Source organism: Tursiops truncatus, chromosome 6 (assembly GCF_011762595.2).
Source record: "Tursiops truncatus isolate mTurTru1 chromosome 6, mTurTru1.mat.Y, whole genome shotgun sequence".
Lineage (NCBI taxonomy): Eukaryota > Metazoa > Chordata > Mammalia > Artiodactyla > Delphinidae > Tursiops > Tursiops truncatus.
Window position 1 is genome coordinate 113,616,658 of NC_047039.1, and position 15,004 is coordinate 113,631,661.

The window sequence follows — 15,004 nt, forward strand, 5'->3', positions numbered from 1 at the left end:
CGACCTCGGAGATCGCGAGAACTAAAGCCTGTGCGGGATTTCGGATTTAAAGCGACAGAACTTTCTCCCGCCCGGCGGGCGGTGCCTAGAGCCGGACGACGGGTCTGAGCTGCTTGGAAAGCGGCGCGGAGAGGCGCCGGGGAGCCGGGACTTCTCCGGAGGGGCGCGCGCTCGTCCCCAGCCCGCCCTGGCCAGGTACCCGCCGGTCCCCGGCTCTGCGGACCAGGTGTGGGCGTTGGGGCGGCGTGGCGGCGGTGTCGGCGATCTTCTCGTGCGATTTACTCCAAAGTGGCTTAAGAACCGCGAGTTCGGTCTGGGGGCCATCCGGACCGGAGCACGCGCAGCCCGGAGGCACCTGGCGCGGGGCGGGAGGGTGGTCCCAGCAGAGACCCCGGAGCTCAGGAGCCCAAGAGGTCCCGTGGGGTGGCCCCCGGGGGTCCCGGCGTGGAGACGAGGGCGACGGATTGGGGGTGAAGGCCAAGTGCGTTTGGAGGAGGTGGGGTAGGATCCGAGCGGCTCCTCGGGTGAGGAGTAGGGCAGAAGTGCTGGCGGGGAGGCGGCTGGCCAGGGCAGGTGGGGGACGTGCGTGGGCCTGGCCTCTGAGAAGGCTGCGCCGGAGCCCATCAGGGTGTCGTCGGGGTTCCGGGGAAGGGGCGCGGGCCGGAGGAGACGCCGCAGTGCACTGTGTGCGGATGCTTGGACGAGTGTGTTTGGCAGACAGGGAATCCCCGGAGAGCTGCGGGTCCTGCCGAGGCGGGGGCCTGGAGGGTGGGAGGCTGGGGTTCGCTCTGTCACACCAGACTCTGGGTCCCAGGTGCCCCCTGCCGTGCCCGAGGCCCCGCCATGGCCCAGCAGAGAGCCCTGCCGCAAAGCAAGGAGACGCTGCTGCAGTCTTACAACAAGCGACTCAAGGATGATGTCAAGTCCATCATGGACAACTTCACCGAGATCATCAAGACCGCCAAGGTGGGTGGGGGCCGCCGGTCTGCTGCCCCTTCTGAGACCAAGGGAAGTAGCAGGGTCTAGAGATTGTGGACAGTGGTGAACGGAGCCAGGGTGTCTGCTTGCAACAGCACCCACTCAACGTGGCTGCTCCGGGCCAGGCGATGGTGATATACCAGTGAACCCTTGTCCCCATGGGGAGAACATTTGGGAGAGCCGCAAGGGGACTGACAATAACAAACTGGTCAACAGATAGATAAACTGACCAGTTACAGGTCCTGGTGAGGCAGTTGTAGGGGACTCCAGTCACATTGCCGGGATCCAACGTCCAGCATCACTTACTAGCGGCAAGGGCTTGGATGAGGTCTTGACTTCTCAGTGCCTCAGTTTCCCCTGCATCGCAGGGTCCTTGTGATGACTGGAGGAGTTTATCTGTGTAAAGCGGTTACCATGGGGATTATTGCGAGCGCACGCCGTCGGGGAGAGAAGCCGGGGAAGGCCTCCCAGGTGGGTAGAGTGGTCAGTGTCTGGTTCCGGTCAGGCAAGCCCGCTGACCGGATTGGGGCAGGATCTCTGCATGACCGCTGCAGACTTGTAAGGCTTGTTTGAGCATTGAGAGTGACGATGAAAGCTAGAGTTTATTTCGTGCTCACCACGTGTCAGGCCGAGCCGAGAGGGCCCTTTGTGTCCCGTCCCATTTAGTCTTCACAAGAACTCTACGGGGCAGGTACCATTGTTGTCCTCTCCCTTTCACGGGGGGAAACTGAGGCTCAGGTTTACCAACCTGCCCAAAGTCATTCTGCTAATAACTGGCAGGGCTGGGATTTGAACCCGGGAAGTCTGACTCCTAACCGCTTAGGGTGCCCTGACCCCTGCCCGGACCCTGGCCTGGTGGGTGGGTTGGGACAGTTAGCAGCCTAACAGGCTACGGGCGGGGCAGGACTCCTGGCTCTGCCATTTACTGCCTGAGACACCTTGAGTGTGCTCAGGTCTGTCCCGGCCTCAGGTTTACCCACCTGTAAACCAGGGATGGCGGTCCAGGCTTCTGTGAGTTTCCTAAGATGATGGTCAAGTGCTTAACACAGTGCCTGGCACCCAGGAAGTACTCGGCAAACGATCACTTGAAAAAAACACATTGTCGTTTTATTGATCCATTTAGCAGGTCAGTGAGCACCTGAGCTAGGGACGCCATCAGTGCTGAACAGGACTTCATACCCCCAAAAAGACAGGATCAACACCTCCCCGCACCTGGCACAGCGGCTGGTGTCCTTAGGCATCCACTGGTCCTGGTGAAGGTGCCTGTCATCTCCTTAGAACAGAGCTAGAGGGAGTGACGGCGCACACGGCCTGAGGTCTGGTTGGCAGCACCCGGTGCGCAGAGGGCACGATAGGCCACAGGGTGTGGCGAGTGCGGTCATGCCACCACTGCCAGGTGCCTGAGGGCCGGGGCGCCTGCCCATTCTAGGCTTTCTTGTTTGCCCTCCAGATTGAGGACGAGACGCAGGTGTCAAGGGCCACTCAGGGCGAGCAGGATAATTACGAGATGCACGTGCGAGCCGCCAACATCGTGAGTCACCAGGTGGAGGGGACAGCCCGGGCTCCAGGAACCCTGTGGTCCCCACTGGGGTTCCCTGGGTGGGGGGCAAACCACTTCTCAGGAGACTCCGCTCGAGAGGAGGGCTGTCCATGGCAGCCGCGTAAGGGGCCACGGCCATCCTGTCGAATGCTGGGCGGTGGTTAGAAAGAGGTCACCCCTTCCTCGCTGAAGATTCTTTATAAGTGCGGGAAGCAAATGGCCAGATGAAACGGGACGTGCATTTTGATCCCTTTCGATGTCACAGAACAAGCAGGGCAAGCAAGTATTTCCATAGGTCTGTGTCCCCGGATGAAAATGCACAGGACAAGGTCCTAAAGGAATCCCCCCCACAACTGGCAGATGCGCTGCACCTGAGGAAGAGCAGGGCAGGAGGTTGAATGGGGTGGTAGCTGGATCTGGGGTTCGAGGTTTTGAGAAGCAGAATGTGTGCTTGAATAGCAAGTGAGCTTGGTGATCGTACCAGCAGGAGCAGAAGGCAGAGGCCAGGGGCGCATGGGGACTGGCGGGCTGACGGCACCTGCCTTGGTGCCAGGGACCCTGCCCCCTGCCCCCTCCCCTCCCCCTCCCCTCCCCTCCCCCCTCCCCCTCCCCCTCCCCCTCCCCCCCCTCCCCTCCCCCTCCCCCTCCCCCTCCCCCCTCCCCCCCGTAGCTTGCGCTCTAGTTTCCTCACTTCTCACAATGACCCTATGTTAGCGCCGTGGTCCCACTTGGCAGGTGAGGCAGCTGGGGCCATTGCTTATCCAGCGCCAGGCACACAGAGGCAGGCTGCTGTCAGTCCCTCACTGTGCTGCCCCGCCCCCATCCGCGTAGGTCCGAGCCGGCGAGTCCCTGATGAAGCTGGTGTCCGACCTCAAGCAGTTCCTCATCCTCAACGACTTCCCGTCGGTGAACGAGGCCATCGACGAGCGCAGCCAGCAGCTGCGAGCTCTGCAGGAGGAGTGTGACCGGAAGCTCATCGCCCTGCGGGATGAGGTCTCCACAGACCTCTACGAGCTGGAGGAGGAGTATTACTCGTCCAGGTACAAATAGGGCTGGACCCCGTGCAGAGCGGACCTGTGGACCTGGGCCCGGCCAGCAGGGGTGGCCCAGCCCCACCTGGCAGCCCGAAGGTCCTGTTTTTCCAAATCCTTCCTGGTCTTGGCGACAGAGCCCTTTGCCTGGGTTTCAGAGGAGACTCATGGTCAGAGCGTTTGATCTACAGACAACCTACGCCGTCTACCGGGGCCCGGGCATCGGGATGAAAATCACAGAGCCTCAAGGGTTGGGAGGGCCAAGGCAGCGTTTCTGTCTGGGGGCTTGTCTGTTCCTCTTAGCTGTCTGAGCAATACCTGAACATTCCAGCCAAGGCGGGGCTAGCTCTCTTGGCCACCCAGGCTCATGTCCAGGACTCCAGTGCTTGCCTAGGGATGCAGTTCCTTATGGGGGTCACTGAATACCCACCCTGTGTGTCAGGGGTGGGGTTTTCTGGGAAGGAGGAGGAGAAAACCCAAGCAGAGGATGGCCTTGAAAGCCAGGCCTGGGAACTTGGACCACTGAGCCCCCATTCAGCTCAGCCTTGTTCACAGACCACAGCCCTCCTACATGCCAGGCCCATGCTGAGCCCCAGGGATACAGCAGGAGCAAGACCTGTCACCCCAGCCCTTGTGTGGCCACTTAGAATCCTGAGACCTGAGGCGGTTTGAGCTGGAGGGGGCCTGAGAAATCAGAGTCCAGGTGTAATTTACATTTGGGGAAACTGAGGCTGGAGAGATCCCACATCTCTGTCCCCATTAGCTTGGAAAGATCGAGACTCGGTCCAGCAGACATGGAGTCCACACCCCCTCTCGCCCTTCCTGACAATGTGTCCTTCCTGTCATGGATTTTCAACGCTCCTTTCTGTCCCATGGCGGCCATGCTGGGGCCACAGACGCCCAGAGCCAGTGGTCTGGGGCTTGGTTTCACTGCGCTGGACTCAGTGCCACCCCTTGTGGTCCCCGCCCATCTTGGCCTTTGCGGGAAGGGACAGAGTGTCACTGCCCAGAGGGAGCGGTCTAGCCTCTTCCAGAGGGTTCTGGGGCCTTCTCTAGTCCCTGATACCCACGGCTCAGCAGACATGCGGCAGGTGCCTCCTACATACCAGGCCTTCAGAGAGGGGTCCCAAGTGGGTCCCTGGGGGGTTTCAGACCCTGCTGGGGACGTTGCTCACAGCCCTGCTTGTCCCCTATGTCCCAGGCCAGCAACGCAGCCCTGCCTCTTGAGGCTGAGGGCCAGAGCGGCAGGGCCGCAGGGGAACCCAGGGGGTCTGAGAGCCAGGCTCCTCGCGTCCTGGCTCTGGGCCCGGCAGTCTCTGGTTCACCCAGAGGGGTTTCTGGTCCGGCCTGGGGTCCCTTCCCGCTGTTCCCGTTGCCTCGAGAGGCTGAGTTCCTCTCTTGTCTGTAAATGCCTGTAAGTGGCTGGGGCTCCGCTGAGGCTGGGCCCGCAGGCTGTCAGCGCCTCCCTGCTCGGCCCCCAACCCCGGCCACCAGCGCTCAGCCCGTCCTCCGTCCTCCCCGTGCGTCCCGGCTGCCTGCACCCCCATCTGCCCGGCCACCAGTGCTCGGCCCGTCCTCCGTCCTCCCCGTGCGTCCCGGCTGCCTGCACCCCCATCTCCCCGGCCACCAGCGCTCAGCCCGTCCCCCGTCCTCCCCGTGCATCCCGGCTGCCTGCACCCCCATCTCCCCGGCCACCAGCGCTCAGCCCGTCCTCCGTCCTCCCTGTGCGTCCCGGCTGCCTGCACCTCCATCTCCCCGACCACCAGCGCTCAGCCCGTCCTCCATCCTCCCCGTGCGTCCCGGCTGCCTTCACCCCCATCTCCCCGGCCACCAGCACTCAGCCCGTCCTCCATCCTCCCCATGCGTCCCGGCTGCCTGCACCCCCATCTCCCCGGCCACCAGCGCTCAGCCCGTCCCCCGTCCTCCCTGTGCGTCCCGGCTGCCTGCACCCCCAACCCCGGCCACCAGCGCTCAGCCCGTCCCCCGTCCTCCCCGTGCGTCCCGGCTGCCTGCACCCCCATCTCCCCGGCCACCAGCGCTCAGCCCGTCCCCCGTCCTCCCCGTGCGTCCCGGCTGCCTGCACCCCCATCTCCACGCTCGCTCCCCTGCTTTCTGCTCACGACTTGCTCTTTCTCGGCCTCTTGCCCTCCACTCTCCTTGAGACTCCGCTCTGTGTCCAGGATGGTTTCTGAGACTGAACGCTGAGGGCAGGAGCAAGGGAGGGAGCAAGAGGCAGGGCAGGATTCGGGAGAAAGCCATGGAGACGAGTGTGGGGACGGAACATGCTCTAGTCGCCCCCTTGACAACCTTCACGAGCTGTGCCCTTTACCTGCGTCCTCGCCCTGAGAGGCCGGCCCTGCTGTCCCCTTATTAGAGACAGGAGACTGAGTTCAAGGGGCCGGGGGCGTGTTTGAGATCACACAGAACACCAGGGCCTCTGCTCCTAACTGCCACCCATTGAGGCTGAGTCCCAGCCAGGGCCAGACCCAGAAGGACGACAGGCTGTCTGCCCTCAGGGGCCTCGGGACCGAGGAGGCCATAGCGAGCTCTGGACGCTGGTTCCTGCAGCTGGAGGGAGCGTGTGGCTAGGCTGGCAGCTCCCTGCGGGAGGAGGGCAGCTGGAGCCAGGACAGGAGGTGGCGGCAGGGACCAGGAATGCCACTTGGCAGGAGGGACACCGGTTGGTCAGTGGAAGGGACCAGCCGAGGTCACAGCCTGCTGGTGGCTGGTCCCAGAAGGCGCCCTTTCGGATTCTCCGGAGGACCCGGAAGCAGGGGCAGCCGCCCGCGCCTCGCCCTCAGCCGGGCTGCCTGACGGAGGGGCCAGCACCGAGGAGAGGAGGGGAAGGCCGGCCTGGGGTGTGGTCTGTTTCCTTAACTCTGCTTCTGTCTCGCTTTCCCTCCCTGGCTTCCCTCACTGCCTGCTCCTGTCTCTCCCTGGGTTTCTGGTGGTGGAAAAGCTCAAGTCTTTGCGAAGCTAATGATCTGCCTCTGTGTGAAGCTTACTGGAGGCTGGACCTCGACACAGACTCCGCCGACGGCCTCTCAGTCCCTCTGCCGGCATCCCCGGAGCCCAGTGCTGGCCCCCTGCAGGCTGCAGCCCCTGCCCACTCCCACGCCGGTGGCCCCGGCCCCGCAGAGCACGCCTGAGCCTCCCAGGACTCCTCTCCCCGGGCCCCTAGACCTTAGGAATGAAGTGCAGTGTTCCCCTCTAGGCCCACCACAGCCTCAGCTCCCTTCAGCCTTGGGGCCCACTTGGGGAGCCGCCGTGGCCTCTTTCGGAACCGTGTCAGCCCAGGGACAGCCCACCTAGGAGTGTTGGGGGAAATCAAATACCCCCAGCCATGCCAGGGGGGCCCATCCTTACTCTTGTCGTCACCTCTTAATTGCTACTTTCCTGGCTGGCTGGAAGGAAGTTTCCAGGATAGTTTGTCCCGTTGAGGACCTAACGGCGGGGCAGGGAGGATGCCCAGCCTTGGGAGACCTGACCTGAGCGTGGTGTTTACAATGGAGGACGCAAGTGCTCAGAGTGGACAGTACTAGCCAAGGCCAGGCCCCCATGCAGAGCTCTGCCTGCTACCTTGCCCTGAGGCTCCCTGCGCTAGCTGACTGCCCCTGCAGGGCTGTGGGGAAAGGGGGCTGCCCACTCTTGCAGAAGTCAGGCAGGGTCCTTCCTAATTCCGCTGCTGCACACGTTTTGGTTCTTTTTGTGATGAGACTGTTGAATAAAACCAGCTCCACCCTTTTGCTTTGGTCGGTTCCTTTTCTTGCTCAGCCCCAATCAGTTTTGGACCACCCTCGGTCTCGGTGGCTGTCGGAAACCAGCCCCTGGGCTCTGCCTGGACAACATGGGGCTCCAGGTCAGCCTTCTCACGGGGGCTCTGGGCAAGCAGGGGCTTTGTCAGCTTGGAGTCACGGCTGCATTTCCATTGCCTAGAAAGAGCTGTCTAGGACCTAGAAGGGCCCTACTGTTTGGTGAATGCATGAGAAGCTGCCGTTATTGCATACCACGTGGCCTAGGCGGCGTGCGTCTGGTTGCACCCCGAGTCGGTGCTCGTTATTGTCATCTCAGGGAGGGGTGACCACGGGCTTGCAAGGGGTTGTAGTGCTGTGCTCATGGTCATGGAGCTGGGAAGTGAAGTGGGAGGTTCAGGACTCAACCCAGGTGGAACGCTAGGCCCAGTGCCTGGAGCCAGGCTCACCTGAGAAGCGGGGGTCGGGTGTCACCCCCAGAAGAGCCGGGACCTCAATCCCAAGCCTTGTCACCGGCGTGCTTTATCTCCCTCCCAGAGGGAGATCACCGTCCCAGTGTACGGAGGACATGCCAACCCACGACCCGCCACGTCCGTCTGAATTTATTACCAATCACCACTGAAACATAAACTTGATGAGGACACTGCTGTGTTTTCTTCGCCGTTTGTACCCCGGGGCCTTGGAACCTGCCCGGCGCGCAGTCCTTTCTGAACGAACGCGGTCTCGCCAGCTTCCACTTGGGGTCTGAGCCCCCAGAGAACTAAATTCCTGCGGACCTGTTCCTGTCCCCCTTTACGGGTACCGAGCACCTACCGTGTGCCGGGCGCGGTCCCCGCCCCCGCCCCACAATGCTTTGCGCCCCGCCCCCCGTGCCTCTTCCGTTGGAGCCACCTGGTTAATCGAGCGTCGCGCGCTGGCTGCTCGGCGCTCGGCTGGCCGCGCCTGCCCACGTGCTGGTTTCCGGCGAGCGCAGCGGAAGGGGAGAGGGTCGCGCCGGCCGGGGGCAGTGTATGTGTCCGTGGCTGCCGCTGCTGGCGCGGGACGCTGCGCCCTGGCTTTCCTCACCGCGAGTAGGACCCCGGAGCGAGCCCCGCCCGACCCCCGAACCTCCAGCCATGGCTTCTCTGCTTGCGAAGGACGCCTACCTGCAGAGTCTGGCCAAGAAGATCTGCTCCCAGCCCAGCCCCGAGCCACAGAAGCGCAAGTCGGGTAAAGCGCAGCCCCCGGCCGGGACTGGGAGGGCTTCGGAAGGGGGCGCCCCTCCACCCCCCCCAGCGTCCCCACTCCCCTCCGCGGCGGAGGTCGGTGTGTGCCCCACACCGCACCTGAGTAGCCTTCAGATGGAGTAGACACGTAGATGCGTGAAACAAGCCTGTGAAATATTAGAGGGAAGTATTGTAAGGGATGCTTAAAGGCAACGCCATTTCCCTTGTTCGTTGGGGGCATCCGTCTGGGAGTCTGAGGGATTCAGCTGTGCGCCCTCCGGGCTGGAAGCTCGGCCGGGGTTTGGAGGAGGTGACCCCGTGGAATGGTTGCTCTGCCGTTGGGCATCGTGAACAGGCTTAGCCAGCCCTCCACGCCGGGTGGGAAGACAGGTATGAGTGATGATGAAAAAATTACTTTTTTAGCCCAGTACTATGGGTCTGGTGGTGGTGTGGGGAGAAGGAAGGAAGAAGATGGGTCCTGCTAATGGGAGTTTACACGGCAGTGGTGACAAGGGCCCCCTTAGGAGGCAGATACACAAGTAGGTGAAACAGACAGTAATTGGCCTGCCCTGGCGCAGAGGAGGGGAGAGTGGGCACGTCTGCCGTGGACCTACCAGAGAGAAAACGACCTTTTCTTTTTATACAAGGAAAATGTGTTCATCGTAGAAAATTGAAGTTAAGTGAATTTTTTCACCACTCAGTTACTAGTTAGATCTGTGTCTTTCTAACACTTTTTCTGAGCGTTTCTCACTGAAACAATTTGGCTCCTATTTTGTGTACTCAATTCTCATTTTCCTTGTAGAATGTAAGCATTTTCTGCCCTCCCCAGCACACACACTCGTGGGATCTTAGGTCCCCGACCACGGATTGAACCCAGGCCCTTGGCAGTGAGAGCGCAGAGTGCTTAACCACAGGACCGCCAGAGAATTCTCTCTCAATCTGTTACGGTGAAAGCCTGTGCCGTTATGTTTTGTTGGGTACATCACAGTGTGTTTTGTGGCGGTGCCATCACTGTCGTTGTAGGTGGATAGCTAGGTTTAACTAGCTTTTCACTCGAAAAAGGACGTAACGATGCACATCGTGAGGCCACATCTTGCTGCGTACCCAGAGTGAGTGCTCACGAGCAGACTGCGGGGGCAGCGTGGGGGTGTTTTTCAGGGTTTTGATGAGTGTGGCCAGTCTGCTTTCTAGGAATTTTGTGGTTCTGAGCTCAGCGGATGAGGGTCTCCATGTCCCCCATCCTGATCGGCTTTTGGCATTCTTCTAGGACCGAAGCCTTTGCAAGACCTTCCTACATATTGAATGGGTCACAGGGATTGGGGTGGCAGCCCTTTCTCATTTTGTGTTTCAGCTGGCAAAACTCAAGTCTCAGAAGCTGCTGGGCCCCCCAAAAAGGAGAGGAAGAGAGCACAGAAGAAATCCCGGGAGCGGGAGGAGAATGCTGCAGAACCCAAGGCCCAGGCCCCTGTGGAGAAGTCTCAAGCCAGGACACCAGTGGCAGCCAAGGAGAAAGAGGATGAGGCCCGCAGCTCGACCGGGGCCCCTGCGGGTGAGGGGGGTGGGCAGGGTCGACTGGGATCTGCGACAGATACAGAAGTGGGCCTCTCTGGTCATAACGGCACGATCAGATCGTGTGAGACTTCCCGAAGAGTGCGTTTTCAGAGGACAGATCACGGGGCCCCTGTGGGTGGATGGGAATCTCAGGAAGTGCACAGTAGTTCCAGGCCACGTAGTAACTGGGATGGCGAGGGGCAAGGCCAGGTCCCCCTGAGGTCCTGCAGCAGCTTGGCTTGTAGCTTTACTGCCCTCACGTCTCTGAAGTGGTGTGAGAGCTGCCTCTGGGTCTGGGGGGCACTGCAGAAGGTGGAAGAAGTGGGAGATGGGTTTGGGCCGCACTTCATGAGGATGTCCTGTCCTGGAGGCCAGTCCAGCTTGAAGAGGTAGGGTAGAATTTACTGGAACTGACCTGCAGATCCACGAGTGGTCACTGGAGGGGGGCAGTGTACGGAGACTCAGGCTTCGAAGCTGGGCCCTTGGGGAGGGCACAGGAAGGGCGGGGGGTGGGGGCGTCTCCTTTGGGTCCTCTGACTGCTTCTTTGCAGATGGCCTGGCCAGTGAGCCTGGCTCGCTGTTTGCCTTGGACGTTCTGCGGCAGCGCCTGCATGAGAAGATCCGGGAGGCGCGGGGCCAGGTAGGTGGAGGAGGCCTCTGGGTCCTGTGGTGGTTTCCGCACCCTGCCTGGAGAGAAGACGCCCAGGGGCTTGCTGAGGTCGGCCCCAGCTCTGCCAGCTATCATGGGGCTGACGGGGCAGGCGTGGGGGGGCTCAGCCCCTGTTCCCGCCCCTGCAGCGGGTGCCGCCAGGGCCTCGGCAGCTCTGTCCTGCAAGAGGTCAGGTGTAGTTCTTGTCATCTTGGGGAGCTCGGCCCCCAGGGCCCCCCTCCTGCTGGCCATGCTGGGCTTCTGGCTCTTCCGTCCTGCGGCCTTGGAGAGAGGCTCAGCCTCTCCCTTCAGGGAAAGCTGTCTTTGCTACACACCCGCACTGGGTGGCAATTCCTGCACGTTTGTCTATCTAAATGCACGACAGCCCTGTGAGGTAAGCCAGGGCCTGAGATGAGGTGACCAGCCCGAGGTGACAGGCATGGGACGGACGCTCCAGGACCTCAACCAGCCTCAGCGTGGATGGCATCACCACCCCCCCCCAAGCCTCCTGCTGTGTGGGGACAGTCCCCTAGCTGCTTTCTGCGCTGTCCTGGGACAGGCCCGAGGGCCCTGCCTTCCTGCAGTGGTCCAGAGCACTGTTGTCTGCCCTGCAGGGGTCAGAATCGTGCAGTGGTCTGCACAGGTGCAGTGTTCTGACCCAAAGCCAAGATCTGGGTGGTGGCCTTGGCTAAGCCCCCTGTCCTTGTCTCTGAAATGGTGGAGGACCACACGTCCCTTATTGGGTCACTGGGGAGACTTAGAGGCAGCATGTTTGGGAAGTGCCCTGGTATGGTAGGTGCCTGGGATCAGGAAGGCACGGTTCTCGTGGGGTCCCCTTGGCCTTGTTTTGGGTGCACTTTGGGTGCCAGGTCACCTCCGGGTGGAACGCTGCACGTGGCGGGCCCATTTTCCTGCCCTGATTCCATGTGCCAGGCTGGGGGCCCCGCGGTTGGGAGAACCTGATGAGTGAGGACCTTCTTGCGCCGCAGGGCAGCGCCAAGGAGTTGTCTCCAGCTGCTTTGGAGAAAAGACGCCGGAGGAAGCAGGAGCGCGACCGGAAGAAGAGGAAGCGGAGGGAACTGAGAGCAAAGGAGAAGGCGGCCGAGGCCCTCGAGGGGGTGGAGGCCGCCGAGCCGCCGCCCGAGGCGCCCCACGAGGAGGCACAGGCCCAGTCGGGGCTGCTCTTCAACAAGGTGAGCGCTGCGCGGATGTCGGGCGGGTGGAGGTGGGCGCAGTGTGCGGGCCCCAGGCGGGCGGGAAGCGGCGCTCAGCTCACATCGCCCTCTTCCCCCGAGGTGGAGGTGAGCGAGGAGGAGCCGGGCAGCAAGGCCCAGCGTAGGAAGGAGAAGAGGCAGAAGCTGAAGGGGAACCTGACGCCGCTGACGGGCAGGAACTACCGGCAGCTACTGGAGCGCCTGCAGGCGCGGCAGGCCCGGCTGGAGGAGCTGCGGGACCAGGACGCGGGCCAGGCCCGGGAGCTCGAGGCCAAGATGCAGTGGACCAACCTGCTGTACAAGGCCGAGGGCGTGAAGATCCGCGACGACGAGCACCTGCTGCAGGAGGCCCTGAAGCGCAAGGAGAAGCGGCGGGCGCAGCGGCAGCGCGCATGGGAGAAGCGCACGGCGCACGTGCTGGGGAAGATGCAGCAGCGGCAGGACAGGCGGCGGCAGAACCTGCGCAAGAAGAAGGCGGCCAGGGCCGAGCGGCGCCTGGAGAAGGCTCGCAAGAAGGGCCGCATCCTGCCCCAGGACCTGGAGCGGGCCGGCCTGGTCTGAGGGCCTGGATGCCCGGCGCCAACCCGGGTGGCCGCAGGCTCCGGGTCCCAGCGGAGAGTGGACGCCGCCGCGTGCTTGAGAGCCTTTGGATCCAGGGGAGGGGTGACCCAAATCCAGGCTCTAGGCTCCTCTTGTGAGGCCGGAACGCTCCCTGAGAGTTGCGGGGTGGGGGGCAAGGGAGCAGCGAGGAGGGAGGGGGCGTCTTGAGGGGGGGCTTCCCTGGCGCCCTCTTCCTCCCCCATGTTCACAGGAGCGGGAACTGCTGTGTCTGCCCCAGACTCACTTGGAAAAGGACAAAAACCAGCCAGCTCCTGTAGCCTGCGTTGGAGTGAAGTTGACGGGCTCGGTAACTGGGAGACGGCGGGGCCGTCCTCAGGCTGCCTGGAATTGAGTTATTCGAAGTTAATTTCTAAGGTGGGTGAAACATAGAATTTAAGGTAGACATACACATTAAAAATTCTAAGGTAATCAGTAAAAGGTAGAAACAGTGAACTAGCAGGAAGAACAGCGGAGTGGGGTGGACAGTTATCGATCTAGGAGGAGGCAGGAGAGAAAGAGTAAAACCTAGAACCGAGCGAGGCCAATGGAGGGTGCACAGTCAGGGGCACAGCTAAGTCCAAGCCCGCAGGCAGCCGGGATGAATGCACGGGACAAAACTCAATGAATCTCATGGTATGTGCATTATATTTCAGTAAAACTGTTAATAAAATTCTTTTGACTAAACTCCAGTTAAGAAACAGATGGTAACCAAAAGGAAGCTGGCGTGGCTGTATTATAAGATGAAGATTTGAAGGGAAAAGGCACTAGTAGAGAGAAAAGAAAGTCGCCACGTAATGAAAGGGGTGCAGGTCACCTGGAAGGTAGAACAGTCCTGCACCAGGGACAGCTTCAAATCTGTCTAGCAGAACCTGACCCGCCACAAGGAGAAATCAATTCACAAACCGAAGTGGGAGATTTTTAACATCTCCGTTAGGAATTGATACACCAAGCAGACAAAATCAGATGCATAGGGAAGGTTTCAACGAGAGCGTTTGTAAGCTTGAGCTGATGGACACACAGAATAGTGCAGCTAAAAACAGTGTGTACCGGGACTTCCCTGGTAGTCCGGTGGTTAGGACTCTGCTTCCAATGCAGGGGGTGCGGGTTTGATCCCTGGTCAGGGAACTGAGATCCCATATGCCTCGGGATGCAACAAAAATTTAAAAACAAAACAAAACAGCATGTACCTCAAGCACACTTGGAACAGTGGTGAAAACTGACCACCTCCTAGTCCAGAAAGCAAGTCATATTTCAAAGCGTCAGCATCGTATCTGGCTGTGGAACAATTTAAAAACTTCAGAGGTAATTGGTAAAGTTTCCTGTTTGGAAGTTTAAAAACACACTTCCAAATTACCTGTGAGTCAAAGAGTAATCCCTAGTGGATGTTAGAGAAAGTTTAGGACTGAAAGGTAATGAAAGTGCTGTGCATTAAAATCTGTGGGCCACAGCGAAGGCAGTGCCCAAAGCACTTTGTAGCCTTAAAAGTGTGCTTATGTGTATCTGTTCTTGGTTCTACATCTCAGGAAGTGATTGCATCATGCAGCACAGTTCCCTGCCATCTTGCTTGGCCTAGCATCTCATTCCAGGGTCCTGTTGTCCCACTCTCTGCACCCAGCAGTTGCTCCCGAATTATTGTCCGTATGTTGCAGTCAGAGTTGGGAGAGTATAAACCCCCTGTGGAAATCGCAGGAGCATCTCAAAAGGCCTGGTGGACGTATCATCGGGTGCTCCCCCTGAAGCCTGGAAGTCCAGGAAGCTCGTCCCTCCGACCTGGAGTGCTGCTGTGTCCCCAGCTTCATGTAGCTGGTGTGCAGGGTGAGCAGGTGGTGCATTTTGGTGGCAGGTGGCATCAGGAGCACCCCATTTCTAGAAGCAGCACTGGACAATAGGAGATACAGCGCAGAAAGGGTGAGGAAATACAGAGAGTTCTTCACCTGGTGGGAGACAGAGCCTGTATCCAAGTTGAAACACTGAAAATGCTCCAGCCTCCCTGGGCTTGGCCACTCGTGTCCCTCCCTGGCCCAGGGCTGGGAGCTGATGGTGCACAGAAGCAAGGACATGCTGCACACGATTTTGGTGGCAACCGAAGCGTCTCATGGCCAGAGGCAATAGTGGACGATGGAATATGGACAACAGGGAAGAAGAGTTTAAGAGCATTACAGAATGAGTCTAGGAGGCCCGATGCACGTCTCTTGGGTGTTGTGCGCCTCAGGCGCAGAAGATGAAATGCAGAGTCATGGGAGAGAACTTCCAAGGGCCTAATGTCAGATATTTTCAGAGCCGAATGGCAAGAGTCCCCAAGTCAGAAGGTCCCTCCTCCTTCACTCAGCAGGGTGAGTCAGCTGGAAATAGCTGTAACCAGGACACGTGCTCAGGAGCCATGGTTCACCAGGAACTGGGGTTCCAACAGTCCTGCAAGGCCAGGGTAGTTTTGTGCCACTGGCCCCTTTGGGTGAGGCTGGGAAGTAGGCTCCCAGTCAACCT

General features: G+C 60.4%; 2 protein-coding genes across 6 annotated transcripts; both read left to right on the forward strand.

Moving 5' to 3' along the window:
- Positions 1-56: 56 nt before the first annotated feature.
- MED22 (mediator complex subunit 22) lies at positions 57-7,293 on the forward strand. Of its 4 annotated transcripts, XM_073806789.1 has the most exons (6): positions 88-302; positions 815-966; positions 1,347-1,449; positions 2,429-2,509; positions 3,350-3,558; positions 6,509-7,293. In XM_073806789.1, the coding sequence occupies exons 2-6, from the start codon at positions 914-916 to the stop codon at positions 6,696-6,698; spliced, it is 636 nt and encodes a 211-aa protein (XP_073662890.1). In that variant the 5' UTR covers positions 88-302; positions 815-913; the 3' UTR covers positions 6,699-7,293. The 4 variants fall into 4 exon arrangements, with proteins under 4 accessions (XP_073662891.1, XP_073662890.1, XP_033714924.1 ...); XM_073806790.1 differs by lacking the exon at positions 1,347-1,449 and having other exon boundaries at positions 57-195; XM_033859033.2 differs by lacking the exon at positions 1,347-1,449.
- Positions 7,294-8,240: 947 nt separating this feature from the next.
- SURF6 (surfeit 6) lies at positions 8,241-13,209 on the forward strand. Of its 2 annotated transcripts, none has more exons than XM_033859027.2 (5): positions 8,241-8,510; positions 9,858-10,055; positions 10,609-10,697; positions 11,696-11,899; positions 12,002-13,209. In XM_033859027.2, exons 1-5 carry the CDS (start codon positions 8,312-8,314, stop codon positions 12,479-12,481), a joined length of 1,170 nt encoding a protein of 389 aa, XP_033714918.1. In that variant the 5' UTR covers positions 8,241-8,311; the 3' UTR covers positions 12,482-13,209. The 2 variants fall into 2 exon arrangements, with proteins under 2 accessions (XP_033714918.1, XP_033714919.1); XM_033859028.2 differs by lacking the exon at positions 8,241-8,510 and adding an exon at positions 8,540-8,896.
- Positions 13,210-15,004: the final 1,795 nt, after the last annotated feature.